Raw genomic sequence first — 16,917 nt, 5'->3', positions numbered from 1 at the left:
GTTCGCGCAAATGTTTCATAATACATTTCACACACATTCTATTTCAGGTTGACATATCTGTTTAAAATTTTGCTAAATTTGGAAACTAACGGGATTTGCAGCTCTTTTTATGACAATGCAGTCCATTCCTACTGATGAAGAATTTGCCACAACCCTCGCACTGAGGACGAGGTTCATGCGTTTGCTTGTGATTGCAAAATGATGATTCATGGTGGAATGCCCGTCCACAACTGGGCACTTTGCATTCATAGATGAAAGGTCCATTGTGTGTTTCTTTATGCTTTATATTATCGTTGTAACTTTTCGAGATCACAGCACATCCAGGATAATGGCATTCATAACCTTGTCTATCTAAAAAAATTGACATTTGTTTTTGTAATTAGCATTCCAGTATGATTTTCAAATAATTTAGATCACAAAAAGATGCTTAATTATCTTGGTGTATAGCTACAACAAAAAATGTAATTGAGATTTTTCTGTTGTATTGTCACTCAGCGATCACGGATGTTTCATAACACATTTCAATTTTATTTCAGGCTAATATGTGTGCTCAAAAGTTTGCTAAATTTGCAAACTAACGAAATTTTGTTGGGCAGAGCTTCTTATGTCTTTGTAGTCCATACATGGTGCTGAAGAATTTTCCACAGCACTTGCATTGATGATGAGGTTCATGCGTTTGCTTGTGATTGCAAAATGATGATTTATGCTGGAATATTCGCTCGCAACCGGACACTCTGCATTCATAGATGAAGGGTTGACCATGTGTTTTTTTATGTATTACATATTCTTTGTAATTTTTCGTGATCATAGTACATCCGGGATAAAGGCATTCGTAGCTTCGTTCGCCTTAAGAATTGTCGTGTTATTTTTTTTGTTACTGTTCTATTGTAGTGTTCGACAGCTAATTAAGTAATCTGATAAATCATAAAAGTATTACCAAAATCTCATTCAAATAATTTAGATCGTAAGAAGCTGTTTAACTATGTTCAGATATAGTTGCAAAAATAGTGTAATTATGAATTTTCCGTTTCATTGTGACACAAATGTTTTATAACATATTCCAATGCATTCTACTTTAGGCTGACATATACTTTTAAAATTCTGCTAAATTTGCAAACTAACGAAAATTTGTTTGGCAATGCTTCTGGTGATTATACAGTAGCTGATTCCTACTGGTAAAGAATTTGCCACAACCCTCGCACTGAGGATGAGGTTCATGCGTTTGCTTGTGATTGCGAAATGATGAACCATGGTGGAATGTCCGTCCACAACTGGGCACTTTGCATTCATAGATGAAGGGCTGACCGTGAGATTTCTTATGTGTTATATATTCTTTGTAATCTTTTGTGATCACAGTACAGCCGGGATAATGACAAATATACTTTTTGTTATCTGAAAAATCCATGTCAAAAAATGTATTTTTGCAATTAATAAATCTATTATACCATTTTGTAGTTAAGTAATGTGAAAATCACAAAAATGTCAGTGCCATAAAAAAAATATCATATCGAATTTTAAATAACTTAGGTAACAAGTAGTTATTTACTTATCTTCTCACATGTTTTAAGCAATGATAATATTTTTAATATCGCCTTCTGAACGGCGAAATGAGTTTTGGTTTTTGATTCGTTATTACTTCTACAATTTCATGCTGTTAATGAAAATGAAATACTATAAGAGATAGAACGAAAAATCGTTGCGCAATTCATCATTACCTGTTTCTGATCCTTCACTGGTATTTCCCCTGCAGTCGTGGGTACTCAAGCTATTCAGGAAGTGTTTGTTATCGATGTTGCTCTCTTTAGTATTTCCATGTTGACTGGATGTGTCGTCCGAGGAAAGAGTAAGTTGGTGAAAATAGATCGGAACCGCATTTTGTTGTGAACCAGGTAAGTGCATATATGTAATAATGTCATCGGTGTCGACATTAAGTGGCGAAGAAGTTCCACTTTGAGTATCTAAATAACTTAGATTTCAATATCTTAGGTACTAAGCATTTGTCTATATCGTCATCTCACATATTTGAAGTAAAAATTATACTTTTAAGTTACTTCTGGAATTTCGATCGATAATTGTAGATTTTTTGTTTTAGTGAGATAGATATGTTTAATTTTATGGATTGGATGAAAGTAAAAATGCAATTTGCCATTACTTGTTTCTGATCCTTCATTTTCCCTGTAGTCGCGGACAATCAAGTTATCCGAGAAGTGTTTCTTGCCCATGTTATTCTGTTCAGCATTTCCGTGTTGATCGGTTGTGTCATCTGGGGAAAGAGTAAGTTGGTGAAAATAGATCGGATTAGCATCTCTCCACACATTCCTATTTGAATCTGTATATGAACCAAGTAATGAGCCCAAATTAGTGTGGCCCAACAAACCATGGCTGTTTGAAAAGCCAGGATGAGGAGCATTTGTGATCTCGGGTATCGATTCTTTGCTACTTATATCCTCAATTTCACTCAACTGATCGAAATCAATCAACTGCGAAGGATCGGATGGAAATTCTGAGCCAAATAATGGCTCAAAACTGTTGTAATCGAGGATATCAAAGCTGTTTGAGGTGCCAGAATGAGTAGTATATGTGATAATTTCATCACTTTTATCGGGGTTAATTATAGGGAAAGTTTTATTTTTTTCAGAGATGATGCAAAGCAAAAGATTGAGCCAAATAATTGGTGTCATAGGTATAGTGAAGAACATAGTGAAACACGAAATTTCGTGAAATGACAGAAATGCTCACACGAAAGCTCTTTATTTCAGATTGGTTGAAATTAAAGATCAAAGGTTTAAACAGCTTTTAATCTGTCCATTGTTTGTTATATTTTTAAATTCTCGCTTTTCTCTCCCCCGACTGGTATTTATGTGTGTTTTTGTGAACCGAAAAGAAGCGTTATAATAGCATGTACGTAAATCTGATGCTTTGGATACTGATAGGTTATTTCAATATGTGGAAAAGCAATTGGCGTTTTTAAGCACTTAATTTGATTCATTTAATAAAATCAATGTTGCATCCTACTCATAGTATCACTCATGGAACTTTATGGGATGGGCGCATCACCTGAAATTTGATAATTATTGCTTTTTGACATAGATCCATTGCTATTGCTGCTATTATCAAAAAAATTTTCAACATATGCTGGGATAATATTTGATGTTTGAAAGGATGGGACAAATTTTAAACTGCATTCATACAATAGGGTAGCATTTGCATAAATGCATAAGTAGAAATTAATGAATAGTTGAAATTAAATGTCAATGGGTGAAACATTTAATCTAATGATGAAATATTTAAACTAAATAATCCTATTTGCGTTGTTTGATGAAATATTGGTACTAAATTATTAGTACTAAGTATTATCGAGATTTTAGATTTTAAATGTTTGTGACGTCAGTTGATTAATAGTTGCAACCTTTCGTTAGTCAATTAGCACAAAATTTAATTTCAACAAATCTAGCATAACCTTTTACGGTGAATATCCAGGTCCCAAATCAAAGCAAAGCTGTTTTTGTACAAATTATTTTCCGTTTCTGTTCTATTCAATTACTATTTGTCATAAGTTTAATGAGTAAAAGGCTACGAATTGATTTGCTTAATACTACAGTCCCAGGAAAATGTTCTAACTACGTCTGGGGAAAAATTCACTTCTTAATGCCTTATGACGTTAATGGGCTTATTATTACTCGAAGTGTTAATGGAATTATTATTAGACAAAATTCAATTTCGATAAATCTAACATGAACGTTTTACGATGATTCAAGTGTAGATGAGCAACAAATATAGCTGACAGCATAATATAGTGATTAATAAATGCTGTTTGACCTTCGAGAAATCAACATACTATACGATGGGGTCAGTCGGCTGTAGGCTTTATTTCCTCATCCCTAATGTGAACTTCTCGCGAGTATCAAGCAGAAGCAGTAGTGCTACCTAAATTTATTCTTCCTATTGAGAAGACTATTGGACTGATAATTCCAGTGAACAAGGAGGGATGGCGTATGGTCAATGTTAGCTTGTTCAATGCTTTTACGACTATTGCTACTATCAGTAGGGACTACAGATAGTGTATCAGTCATAATCGGTTCCAGAGATTGTTACCTGGTTGCAGAAGATGAGAAATTACCTTGTTGCAAAGAGTCATTGGGTATAGCGTCATATGCAATATTGAATATGTTTCACTGCTTTGCGGGTTCAGAATCTCATCGATGAACGTCTTGGCGTCATTGAAATAGACGACAAATTATTCCATAATCTGCGTTTCTTTTTCTATCAAATGCTGCTCAACGCTTCAATCTTCTCATCGTTCGAGGTTTAATAGCGGTTGTTGCAACCTTAACATAGCTGCGGGTTAGGTAAGAATTGTGTTTAACATAGCCAAGTTCATGGATCAATCTGTAAGTAACTGTAGCAAACTGTAGCCCATTGCAAAGGAGGCGGTCGAGTAGGGTAAGCAACGATGCTCCCACGGGCATCTTCGTCGCGATTAGTAAGACATATCTGAGAGTATTCCAATTTCACCGTACAGCTTCTTCTTCCCATGGAAGGGGTGGCGGGTTAGCAAACAGAAAACCATAAATTACAAGAGTCAGGGTTCTTATTTATTCGGTCTGGAACAATATCACGTTGATAATATCACACTGATATGCTACCATTGTTGCCGTTATCACTTCGAGATGTTTCTTCTCACCTCATTCCTTCACATCTTTTAAATCAGCGCCCACACATAAAATGGAGAACAATTTGAAGTGCGTCGACAGGAACGCTTGCTTTTTTAATCTCCCTCTCTAATTTTTGTCAGTTACCCGTATTTTTATGTATATTTATTTAAGACAATGCCATGTTCATTTATATATGTGTTTGTTCATCAGAGAATTTTTCTTGAAATAGCATAAATCATTGAAAGCTCTGAAAGCTAATCTAATTGGAAGAACGAAATGACAATTGTGACTCGATGTGCTACTCTCTCTACCATCATTGCCAGCACTGTTTTTTACAGAGGTTGGATGGTTCTTGTCTTCCGACATTATACATCTCGTTGACATCTGACAGACGGTCTCACTGATGTCATAAATGAATAAATGTGCAAGGAAAGAGAGAGAAGAGGGACCAGATGAAGAGGAAGTGATCTACCAGCAATTTCAGTTATATAAGAGCTTAAGACTTCTCTTTGCCTTCCTGCCTAACCTCAACCGATGTGACATGTAGGAACAGTTTTCATCTCATCATTGATTTTATTGCTGTTTGAAGGATTCAAATGCGAATGAACGATGAATGCAACATGTTAGTATGTCGGTATGCAGCACGCAGTACTATTTGTGCAGTTACGTGCCCCGAAAGAGTTTTCCAAGTATTATTTTGCCTACTGAAGTTCACCAATTAAGAAAGGTTTAAATTTCGCGCAAATTATATCGAATAGTCAGCAAGTAAAGACCAATATGACTTTCTTAAAAGGATATAAACATCGAGAAATTCAATTTAGGTTGTCAACTGAAGGTTTTGGCTCACAACAAACATCAAACATCATGTCACATGTTGTATATTTTGAAGGTAAGCTATTTGTCATAGAGGTCAGAAGAGTTCAAAATTTTGTGAAATCATCTAAAAGCAGAAGTGGAAACGTTCCGTCAGCGATATGTCTGTTATCCTTTCCATCTTGCAATTATTTCTTTGTCTTTCTCCTTTTAGCTTGGCCCTTGGCACACTCACTTCCTCCTTCCCTCTCTCTCCGTCGTTCCGTTCTATGAAGTAATTGCTCTCGTTGTCTCTCTCAGTTATTTTTACATTCATTCGATATCGTTTGTTTTAGTTGTTGATGGCTAATGTACAGCGAATGACAATATTCCTGCCCACACTTCCTCGTGCTGTCTGTTTCCTCTTGGATGACAACTCAGATTACTTTATGCAACAAATTGCAAGCACATTGTTTGATTAATCATACAAATGAATTTAATTTCTGGCAGATGCCAATGCAAGTAGAGGTGCTTGGCCAGATAGAACAAAATTGCAGTGTCATATGTTCTCAAGATATGATGGGTAAGGGAAAGGTATCCAGATCGGGTTTGTTCTATGTAATTTCAGATTTTCTGTGTCTCAAAGTATGATGGGTAAAGGAATGAAAGTGAAATGTTGACACTGCAAATGACTCGATGGAAACAATGGTAGGACTCAAGTATAGACTTGGATTAGTTGGGTTGGGTCTACTCGTGATGATAGCTCTTTTTCCGTAAAAGGAAAAATCTGCAAATCAAAAAATTCTCAGAATTAATGCTTCATCAAGGAGTGATAATATGTTCTGAACCAAGAAACCTTGAAATCAAAATTCTTTAGGGTTGAGCATTTGACAGAAGTACTTTCAAGAAACATGTTGGGAAGGTTTTATTTGTTCAATGATGAAGTAACTTGATAGACGCAAATTAGAGTCGTATGAGACAGCTTCAGGTTGTCGTTCGATCGAGAACGGTCGTAGAGGAGTATTGAACCGAGGTAACAGGTTATATGGCGGACGTTGGCTTGCAGCAGGACATTTCACAAATGAGTGATGAACAAACAGAATGAATTTTTTGGAACATTGCAGCAATACATGTAAGATTAGTTGCGGTTTGGAAGATAAAGTTATATAATTACAGTTACAAGTTCTTTTCTTTTTTTGTTTTATTTTGTTGTTGGTTACGATTTGATTTGTTTATATTTATTTGTACGGATACTTTGAATAAATATTTTAAGTATATATTTTGAATATCTATAGCACCAAAGTCTTCAGTTGGTGCTTAATTTTAGCGCAAATTTTGAATTTATTGTAGCGCTAATTTAAATATTTTTGTCCCTAGCATGCATCAAAATCTAATTCTCAGTGATTGAAATACATGAAACCAATACGTACTGATTTTGTTCAGTTTGGAATTTCAAATATTTAGGAATAAAATGAATACAACCTAATGAAATAAAGTAGCAATTAATTTAGATATTGATATAGTGATTAACATTAACTTACAAGTAATTTGGCTGATATTAGTTAGGCAAACTCTTATCAATGATAACAGATGATCGTTGCAAATTTGTTGATAAAAGTGATTTGTCCGGTAAAGAGTTTTTTGTTCGGTTCTTTTATTTACATTGATGTTACTGGGACAATTCCCAAGCCAGGAGCTGGTGGCGAGTATGACGTACAGGTATTCCACTTATGAAATTCATTTTATTTCGATGAAATATTTATGCACTTATTTCGATCAGTTTATCACTTCATCACAATCAGTTTTATTCTTTTTTCTAGGATGGTTTTGGATGGACAAATGGTGTTGTCCTAGACCTTTTGACTACTTATTATGATCGAATGACTATTGGAGACATTGGACAAAATGTCACGCATGGGCCATCCGTTAGACCCTGTCGCAGTAAAACGTATCGCATCCGTTACAGACTAGTTCCATTGCTTTGCACCACCGTTTTTTATTTCCTCAGACTTTAGCTGTTATGCACAGAAAATGTATTTAATTTTTCTAAATTGGTTTCATCATGGCATTTGCCAATCGATCGATATGCATTAATAAAGTATTTTTGTGGATTTGAGAGATTGTCATCCGTGCAACAAACATTTCCTCTAGGGGGAAGGGAGAGAGAGGGAAAATTTTTGATGCGGAAGGACATACAATTCACCACCATTCTTAACTTCTTCTACTGTTTGCTTCTTTCATCTATTGATTTAACTAAGATCAAAAGAGTTATTTACTGGGAAAAATGATTCTGTTTCTTTTCGATACTATTGAGTTAATAATTCAAATTTTAATATGAATTAAACTAACATCCATCAGAGCTGTTCTAATGCAATAATCAAACCCATTAATACTTCTCTTTCAAAGAGAACATTTTGCAATTCTCTTAAAGATGAACTACAACAACAAGGATCTTTCTTAGTTGTCGAAATATGATTACTTCTGCGTGATAATTTGCAATTGAATCAGGAGAGATCAGTTAGATTTGAAGTAACAAACATTTCTAATAAGTATTAGATATCATCAGTGACTGTATCGTAGTGAACATGATGTTTGAATAATGAAAAAACAAATTGCAATTTGTAAAATATTACAAAATAATAAGTGGTATGATGCTCTGAAAGGTTTCCTATAAATAGTATTTCTATAGATATCTATCTAAATCTTTTATAGATTCCATTGCATACTGGACGTAGTTTCAGTATGAGGTGGTATGGAACATGAGGATTATATGACAATTCCAATCCCGATCTTTTGATCCCCAAAAATTCAAAGGATGGAGAGAATGAAAGTTCCCCTGCACCACCTCCAACATTCGCTATTTTTTTTATTCCGATATACCGAATATATGTATTGCAAACGAGTGATTAAGTGGCAGCAACTTCATTTGTAAAAAGATCAATGTAGTACAATCAATAAATACAAGTATAAGGTAATAAAGTAGTGAAAAACAATTATATTTTCTTTCGAGATCCTTTACCGACATGTTGAATATGTATTGCAAATGATGAGTTATTAAGCGGCAGTAAATATAAGTATAAATAAAGTCAATAAATACAAGTATAAATAAAGTAGTGCAACAGTGGAAAAATATAGTACAGTTCCCGATTGTACACGTGAAAAAAAAATAAACAACAAACAATAAATGGTAGTGAATTATGTGCAAATTTTGCGCACATATCTAGAAACAATAAAAAATACAATCAAGATCATATATAAACATCGATAAATTCAAGTAATTCTGCCACTTTTATAGATAAAAAAAAAAAAAGAAACAAAGAAAGAAAGAAAGGAATTGAGAGATTATTGAAAAAATTTGTTTGATAAGTCGAATATTCATCCCTACTGTATAAAATTTGATTTGTTGACTGACTGTAGCATTGAAAATTGAGATTCCATAGAAAAAAGTTGATCACAAATATCAGCGACTTATGTTTGATGAGATGGATATTCATCATTGTTGTGTAAAACATAACTTCTTGACTGACTGTACCATTCATTCCAAACAGACCAGATTGACATCTAAGAACAACAATGTTCAAAGGAAAGAACAAAGTTCATAGAAAACGGAAGTGAAGTTTACGTAAGGTCATCATAACGAACAAGAGAAAATCCTCACCTGTTCATGAGTTCGTGGGAATGAAGAATATGCAGTTGCTTGTGCAACAGATGGATAAACAACTGGTTGTTGACCATAAAACATACCAGAGCCATATTGTCTATTTACAGTGGACGGATTCTGCTACAATATATATATATATATATATATATACATATTTAAAGTATAAATTTCTTTCGTTTGAAAAAAATAAATGAAATTAATTGTTTCTGTAATGTCACATTCATTTCAAAGATTAAATTGCTAAATATATGAATTAAATTGCTAAATATATGAAATAAAAATGATAAAATATATGAAAAAATAAAGTATGACGAAGTAATAGTTGAGAATTGAAATTTCAGACAATATAAGCATATTTATTTACAGTAGATGAAAAACATACCGGCATTTGATAATAACCAGACATCGGAATACCGTATCCACTTGGTTGTCCAATGATTCCACTTGCACCGTATATCGTTCCTGCTTGATTATATAGCGTCGTCTGGAAAATGGAAATGAATGGAAAATATTATAATACAAATATAATATGTTGTAATTTTTCAACACTACTACACGTAATGTAGACTTAGCAATAAAAATATGGCATGGCAAGAACTCTAGTAATGCACAAAATAACAATAACTACCACAAAAGAAAAAATTACAATAACTTACAGTAGTTACCTGTGCAACTGATGCTACATAATAAATTGGCATCGAATAATAATTATATCCACTCATCGCCGCATTTCCTCCAATTGAACCACTCGTTGTTGCTGCTGGCGTAGTCTAAAATATTTCACGTACGAGATCCATCAGGTAAGAGGTAAAACAAAATGTATGGTGACTTTTCCACAACCTTAGTAATGCATGAAATAATAATAGCTAGCAAGACTTACCTGTGTAACTGATGTTGTATAATAAGCTGGCATCGAATAATAATTATATCCACTCATCGCCGCATTTCCTCCAATTGAATCACTCGCTGTCGCTGCTGGCGTAGTCTAAAATATTTCACGTACGAGATCCATCAGGTAAGAGGTAAAACAAAATGTAAGGTGACTTTTCCACAACCTTAGTAATGCATGAAATAATAATAGCTAGCAAGACTTACCTGTGTAACTGATGTTGTATAATAAGCTGTCATCGAATAATAATTATATCCACTCATCGCCGCATTTCCTCCAATTGAACCACTCGTTGTTGCTGCTGGCGTAGTCTAAAATATTTCACGTACGAGATCCATCTGTGTTTTAGGTAAGAGATGATATAACAAAATTTATCGTTGATTTTTTCATTACTAGATAAAGAAGCTTTGCTAGATAAAAACTTGATAATGCATTGATTACATAAAAGAACCAACTTGCTGAAATTGCCCACTATAACAAGCTGGCATGACAATACCATCTCCACTTCTTTGTACAAATGGAAAATTTCGTGATTGTGATGGCTTAGCATGCACAATTGACGGTCGACTCTAAAATTGATAATGTTCATCAATTTGTCATCATGAAATTTTATTCTTCACATTAAACTGTTTAATATTTGCAGAAATTGACAGAAATTAAGTGTTCAATTAATGAAGTATGAGTAACTAATTATTTAGCTTAAAACAGTATAAAATGTTTACCTGAATAGCTAAGGTAATTTGATCGATTGAAGTGAAACTTTGACGATGCGATGAATTTGCGATAGGTGCGGATAAAAAAAACTCTATGATCTCTACTGCTTTATGACCTCTTAGGGAGGTCAAATGAAGAATTAAGAATTGAACCGACTACAAATCTTTCAGAAGTGAAAACTGATAAGTTAATTAAAATTGATATGTAATAAAAAACTGAATAAGTATTTACATTTGAACATAATGTTCCATTCACTTTGTCGAAGTTTTATTATTGCGAAGTGCATATTTGGTGATTAAATTAATTTCAAATTAATTCTTACAAATCAGCATAATATTTTTATTTGCTCATTACATATATTTTATCTACACTTTTGTAACATCGATCTTATTAAAATCGCACTACAATTCACTTTGAACTCATCAAAATTTAAAAAGCTTTTTACATTTCTTGGGGTTAAAGGTCTCAAAGCAAAATATCAGTAAGAATGAAAACGACAAATTGTATTTTTTTTACATTCTCCTGAAATTCAATAGAAATCCATAATAATCTGTGTTTTAGGTAAGAGATGATATAACAAAATTTATCGTTGATTTTTTCATTACTAGATAAAGAAGCTTTGCTAGATAAAAACTTGATAATGCATTGATTACATAAAAGAACCAACTTGCTGAAATTGCCCACTATAACAAGCTGGCATGACAATACCATCTCCACTTCTTTGTACAAATGGAAAATTTCGTGATTGTGATGGCTTAGCATGCACAATTGACGGTCGACTCTAAAATTGATAATGTTCATCAATTTGTCATCATGAAATTTTATTCTTCACATTAAACTGTTTAATATTTGCAGAAATTGACAGAAATTAAGTGTTCAATTAATGAAGTATGAGTAACTAATTATTTAGCTTAAAACAGTATAAAATGTTTACCTGAATAGCTAAGGTAATTTGATCGATTGAAGTGAAACTTTGACGATGCGATGAATTTACGATAGGTGCGGATAAAATCGGTAGTGGTGCATCGTTAGTTCGAATTCCATTCAGTATTGGACAAGACAGATTATTAATTAAATTGTGTGGTACAAGTGGCGGTGTATCCAAATTCCAAATGAATTCTTCCCTGTTATTGTTAATATGTTAATAATTATTGATTGTAAATGTTAAATTGATCATCCTTCATTTGCAGCAAATAATTTGCAAGGAACAAATTATAATATATTCTTGCCTGTTTAATGCATTATTTGCTGCTACACTTGCTACTATCTGATCCGGCGCAGATGATTGCTCCGTTTGTTCACTTTCAAATGCTACGGAAGCGGTAGTTGTAGTTTGTGTAATTCCTGATTGTGATAAAACTACAGCTGTTGCTGCTTCTGTTTCGGATAATATCGTGTTCGATTCAGCAGGAGTGGATGTTGTCAACGTATCATCATCATTATCATTCTCTGATCTATCCGGAGACGTTGAATCTAAAAGAATGATTATTACGTTTCAATATGATTTCCACTGGAACACAACCGTTAATAATTGATTTACTAATTATTGATACCTGCTGATTCGCGACTCACTTCCTCAGCAGTTTGTGTATTGCTTAATATTATAGTCATTTCATTTTCCACTTCAATATTCCTCAGTGACATCCAAAAGTCTTCTAAATAAGTTAACGGTGTTTTTATTGCTATTTCAGATGACTGTCAAACGATTCGTTATAAATTTATTTAATCATAAGCAAGAGAAAATAATATTGTAAATTGCAAAAAATCATTCATTACTATTATAAATAAAAAATACCTAATGGTTTAAAATTAAATACTTCAGCAACCGCTCTTTCTAATCGATCATCCAACCATGGTATCCAGGATTCTGAATCAGCTAGTGGTACTTCTGCGTTTTGCTCAGTGTCTTCCTTAGAATACCCTGAAAATTTATTATTTAATCATAAACAATCTTTCATGTAAGGAAAAAGTTGTAAATAAAAACTTTACAACAAACAAACCTGGAGAGTCCTTGTGATTCCTTTGAGCCAATAAAAGCCCACGTTCATAACCAATTGGTTTAGGTAACTTTTTAAGTTTAGATGATATTTCCGTTTCTTGCATTTCAACCACTTTGAAATTTCCTATTTCTTCCATGGCTTATCTATCTAAATAATATATTTACAGTTTTCATTGTTTTTATTTAAATATAAAACAGCACTTTCATTTCCCGAAGAAATTACAACATATAGTCTTGCAAATAAAGATTTCAAAAATGTCGGCAATGGGGTTAAGGGTGAACTAATTATTTAAATTACTATACTAATTAAAGGTCAAGAAAAAATAACTAATATTTAATTTTGAAGAATTCAGTTTTTTACTGCTTCATATGAAATATATGCAAGACAAAAGAGTGAAAATACGAAAATGCGTAGTTGAAATATTTGCTTCGAAATAAGGATGGAATGAATGCATTAAGTATGAAATGATATGACGTATTGTCGAACATTGCAAAGGATACTTTAGTCATCTAATCGTTAATTAAGCATTATCCCTGTTTCACCTTTACAGTGATGGAGTATATGTGATGGTCGTTGAGAAATTACTAATTGTGAATATGCAGATGAAAAATTTACTTTGACAATGGAAAATATACGAAAGAAAGTGATAAATTTAGTTCTTATCTACACTAAATAAATTCACCAGGGTGCAAGAAAATGAACCAAAAAAAGCAATTCGATGAGTTAATTGAAATAAACGGAAGTGTGAATAGAATTAATAGAATTGTTACACAATTGTCATTAAAAGAATCCATCCTAATACTTACTGATGATAAGAATTTATTTATTGAAAGGAAAAGTGTGCAAATAATAGAATAGGTATGATCCTTTTTGAAGCATTGTAATGAGAAATATGTGAAAATGAAAATTCCTACATCATTCTCACATTTGCAGGAAGGAAGATAATCCGAGGCATCTAATTATGCTTCTATAAAAGATATACTTTACAAGCAATAATCCCAATATTAGCCAATCGTAGCTTTTGAGAAAGAATTTTCTCATTCAAAATTGTTAACTGACAATTAAAATTGACTAGAAAATGAAATATAGTAAATTTCTGAAATACCTTTCAGTTTCATTTCCCTACAGTATGCCATGCCTATTCATAGGGCAGATTTGATTGGCTGAAGAAAGTTAGAAATAAAAATTTTAATTTTTCATCCCGCAAAACCTCATCATCCTTACACAGCAGTTTTACTTCAACCTTTAAACGAAAGAATTGTAGAATGCGACCATACCTGTAAAAAAGAGAACAAAAATCGATGCCGATAGGTATTTTGAACACGAGATCCCGCCCACTTGAGATAGTCGAGAGAGAAAAAAACCTTAACCGCAAACAATTTTCAAATGAGATGTGCAATATAAATCCCATTTTTAAATCGTTTCATAAAACAAATATATTGTTGAGTTAAAATATAGAACATGGAAATGCTGTATGAATTCAAATTCAGTCTAGAAACTAAAAATAAAATTAAAATAATCAAAATAATTTTGAATCTGAAATCTAAATTTTGAAAATAAAGTTAAAATTAAAAAAAGGAAAATAAAATAATCTTATTGCCAATTTCGCATTAGAAAACATTATGGATTTCTATTGAATTTCAGGAGAATGTAAAAAAAATACAATTTGTCGTTTTCATTCTTACTGATATTTTGCTTTGAGACCTTTAACCCCAAGAAATGTAAAAAGCTTTTTAAATTTTGATGAGTTCAAAGTGAATTGTAGTGCGATTTTAATAAGATCGGTGTTACAAAAGTGTAGATAAAATATATGTAATGAGCAAATAAAAATATTATGCTGATTTGTAAGAATTAATTTGAAATTAATTTAATCACCAAATATGCACTTCGCAATAATAAAACTTCGACAAAGTGAATGGAACATTATGTTCAAATGTAAATACTTATTCAGTTTTTTATTACATATCAATTTTAATTAACTTATCAGTTTTCACTTCTGAAAGATTTGTAGTCGGTTCAATTCTTAATTCTTCATTTGACCTCCCTAAGAGGTCATAAAGCAGTAGAGATCATAGAGTTTTTTTTATCCGCACCTATCGCAAATTCATCGCATCGTCAAAGTTTCACTTCAATCGATCAAATTACCTTAGCTATTCAGGTAAACATTTTATACTGTTTTAAGCTAAATAATTAGTTACTCATACTTCATTAATTGAACACTTAATTTCTGTCAATTTCTGCAAATATTAAACAGTTTAATGTGAAGAATAAAATTTCACGATGACAAATTGATGAACATTATCAATTTTAGAGTCGACCGTCAATTGTGCATGCTAAGCCATCACAATCACGAAATTTTCCATTTGTACAAAGAAGTGGAGATGGTATTGTCATGCCAGCTTGTTATAGTGGGCAATTTCAGCAAGTTGGTTCTTTTATGTAATCAATGCATTATCAAGTTTTTATCTAGCAAAGCTTCTTTATCTAGTAATGAAAAAATCAACGATAAATTTTGTTATATCATCTCTTACCTAAAACACAGATGGATCTCGTACGTGAAATATTTTAGACTACGCCAGCAGCAACAACGAGTGGTTCAATTGGAGGAAATGCGGCGATGAGTGGATATAATTATTATTCGATGACAGCTTATTATACAACATCAGTTACACAGGTAAGTCTTGCTAGCTATTATTATTTCATGCATTACTAAGGTTGTGGAAAAGTCACCTTACATTTTGTTTTACCTCTTACCTGATGGATCTCGTACGTGAAATATTTTAGACTACGCCAGCAGCAACAACGAGTGGTTCAATTGGAGGAAATGCGGCGATGAGTGGATATAATTATTATTCGATGCCAGCTTATTATACAACATCAGTTACACAGGTAAGTCTTGCTAGCTATTATTATTTCATGCATTACTAAGGTTGTGGAAAAGTCACCTTACATTTTGTTTTACCTCTTACCTGATGGATCTCGTACGTGAAATATTTTAGACTACGCCAGCAGCAACAGCGAGTGATTCAATTGGAGGAAATGCGGCGATGAGTGGATATAATTATTATTCGATGCCAGCTTATTATACAACATCAGTTACACAGGTAAGTCTTGCTAGCTATTATTATTTCATGCATTACTAAGGTTGTGGAAAAGTCACCTTACATTTTGTTTTACCTCTTACCTGATGGATCTCGTACGTGAAATATTTTAGACTACGCCAGCAGCAACAACGAGTGGTTCAATTGGAGGAAATGCGGCGATGAGTGGATATAATTATTATTCGATGCCAATTTATTATGTAGCATCAGTTGCACAGGTAACTACTGTAAGTTATTGTAATTTTTTCTTTTGTGGTAGTTATTGTTATTTTGTGCATTACTAGAGTTCTTGCCATGCCATATTTTTATTGCTAAGTCTACATTACGTGTAGTAGTGTTGAAAAATTACAACATATTATATTTGTATTATAATATTTTCCATTCATTTCCATTTTCCAGACGACGCTATATAATCAAGCAGGAACGATATACGGTGCAAGTGGAATCATTGGACAACCAAGTGGATACGGTATTCCGATGTCTGGTTATTATCAAATGCCGGTATGTTTTTCATCTACTGTAAATAAATATGCTTATATTGTCTGAAATTTCAATTCTCAACTATTACTTCGTCATACTTTATTTTTTCATATATTTTATCATTTTTATTTCATATATTTAGCAATTTAATTCATATATTTAGCAATTTAATCTTTGAAATGAATGTGACATTACAGAAACAATTAATTTCATTTATTTTTTTCAAACGAAAGAAATTTATACTTTAAATATGTATATATATATATATATATTGTAGCAGAATCCGTCCACTGTAAATAGACAATATGGCTCTGGTATGTTTTATGGTCAACAACCAGTTGTTTATCCATCTGTTGCACAAGCAACTGCATATTCTTCATTCCCACGAACTCATGAACAGGTGAGGATTTTCTCTTGTTCGTTATGATGACCTTACGTAAACTTCACTTCCGTTTTCTATGAACTTTGTTCTTTCCTTTGAACATTGTTGTTCTTAGATGTCAATCTGGTCTGTTTGGAATGAATGGTACAGTCAGTCAAGAAGTTATGTTTTACACAACAATGATGAATATCCACCTCATCAAACATAAGTCGCTGATATTTGTGATCAACTTTTTTCTATGGA

The 16,917-nt window shown here is 32.8% G+C and overlaps 5 protein-coding genes across 10 annotated transcripts; 3 read left to right on the top strand and 2 right to left on the bottom strand.

Moving 5' to 3' along the window:
- Window positions 1–85: 85 nt before the first annotated feature.
- Window positions 86–2,699, bottom strand: Bm17417 (Uncharacterized protein; the record flags this gene model as incomplete). 2 transcript variants are annotated; one of them, XM_001900911.2, is made up of 5 exons in its annotated part: window positions 86–351; window positions 580–846; window positions 1,123–1,392; window positions 1,716–1,958; window positions 2,153–2,699. In XM_001900911.2, the coding sequence occupies 5 exons, from the start codon at window positions 2,697–2,699 to the stop codon at window positions 86–88; spliced, it is 1,593 nt and encodes a 530-aa protein (XP_001900946.2). The 2 variants fall into 2 exon arrangements, with proteins under 2 accessions (XP_001900946.2, XP_042933633.1); XM_043077699.1 differs by having other exon boundaries at window positions 86–347; window positions 651–846.
- Window positions 2,700–5,251: 2,552 nt separating this feature from the next.
- On the top strand, window positions 5,252–6,536 carry Bm6195 (trehalase, putative; the record flags this gene model as incomplete). The annotated part of the gene is made up of 3 exons (XM_001900910.2): window positions 5,252–5,344; window positions 5,958–6,054; window positions 6,436–6,536. The coding sequence occupies 3 exons, from the start codon at window positions 5,252–5,254 to the stop codon at window positions 6,534–6,536; spliced, it is 291 nt and encodes a 96-aa protein (XP_001900945.2).
- Window positions 6,537–7,037: 501 nt separating this feature from the next.
- Bm14782 (trehalase, putative) lies at window positions 7,038–7,462 on the top strand (the record flags this gene model as incomplete). Its single annotated transcript, XM_001900909.2, has 2 exons — window positions 7,038–7,166; window positions 7,268–7,462. The coding sequence occupies 2 exons, from the start codon at window positions 7,038–7,040 to the stop codon at window positions 7,460–7,462; spliced, it is 324 nt and encodes a 107-aa protein (XP_001900944.2).
- Window positions 7,463–8,915: 1,453 nt separating this feature from the next.
- On the bottom strand, window positions 8,916–12,847 carry Bm13002 (Uncharacterized protein; the record flags this gene model as incomplete). 4 transcript variants are annotated; one of them, XM_043077696.1, is made up of 13 exons in its annotated part: window positions 8,916–9,008; window positions 9,106–9,228; window positions 9,491–9,592; window positions 9,765–9,878; window positions 9,989–10,093; window positions 10,204–10,308; window positions 10,453–10,566; window positions 11,379–11,492; window positions 11,646–11,835; window positions 11,941–12,184; window positions 12,265–12,366; window positions 12,507–12,632; window positions 12,712–12,847. In XM_043077696.1, the coding sequence occupies 13 exons, from the start codon at window positions 12,845–12,847 to the stop codon at window positions 8,916–8,918; spliced, it is 1,668 nt and encodes a 555-aa protein (XP_042933630.1). The 4 variants fall into 4 exon arrangements, with proteins under 4 accessions (XP_042933630.1, XP_042933629.1, XP_042933631.1 ...); XM_043077695.1 differs by having other exon boundaries at window positions 9,774–9,878; XM_043077697.1 differs by lacking the exon at window positions 10,453–10,566 and having other exon boundaries at window positions 9,774–9,878.
- A 118-nt stretch (window positions 12,848–12,965) lies between these two features.
- Window positions 12,966–16,882, top strand: Bm17416 (Uncharacterized protein; the record flags this gene model as incomplete). Of its 2 annotated transcripts, none has more annotated exons than XM_043077693.1 (9): window positions 12,966–12,986; window positions 15,023–15,136; window positions 15,281–15,385; window positions 15,496–15,600; window positions 15,711–15,815; window positions 15,926–16,030; window positions 16,212–16,313; window positions 16,570–16,692; window positions 16,790–16,882. In XM_043077693.1, the coding sequence occupies 9 exons, from the start codon at window positions 12,966–12,968 to the stop codon at window positions 16,880–16,882; spliced, it is 873 nt and encodes a 290-aa protein (XP_042933627.1). The 2 variants fall into 2 exon arrangements, with proteins under 2 accessions (XP_042933627.1, XP_042933628.1); XM_043077694.1 differs by having other exon boundaries at window positions 15,926–16,039.
- Between the last annotated feature and the right edge of the window lie 35 nt (window positions 16,883–16,917).

The sequence above is a fragment of the Brugia malayi genome (assembly GCF_000002995.4).
Source record: "Brugia malayi strain FR3 genome assembly, contig: Bm_v4_Chr1_scaffold_001, whole genome shotgun sequence".
NCBI lineage: Eukaryota > Metazoa > Nematoda > Chromadorea > Rhabditida > Onchocercidae > Brugia > Brugia malayi.
This window is presented reverse-complemented; position numbering and strand designations above follow the sequence as displayed.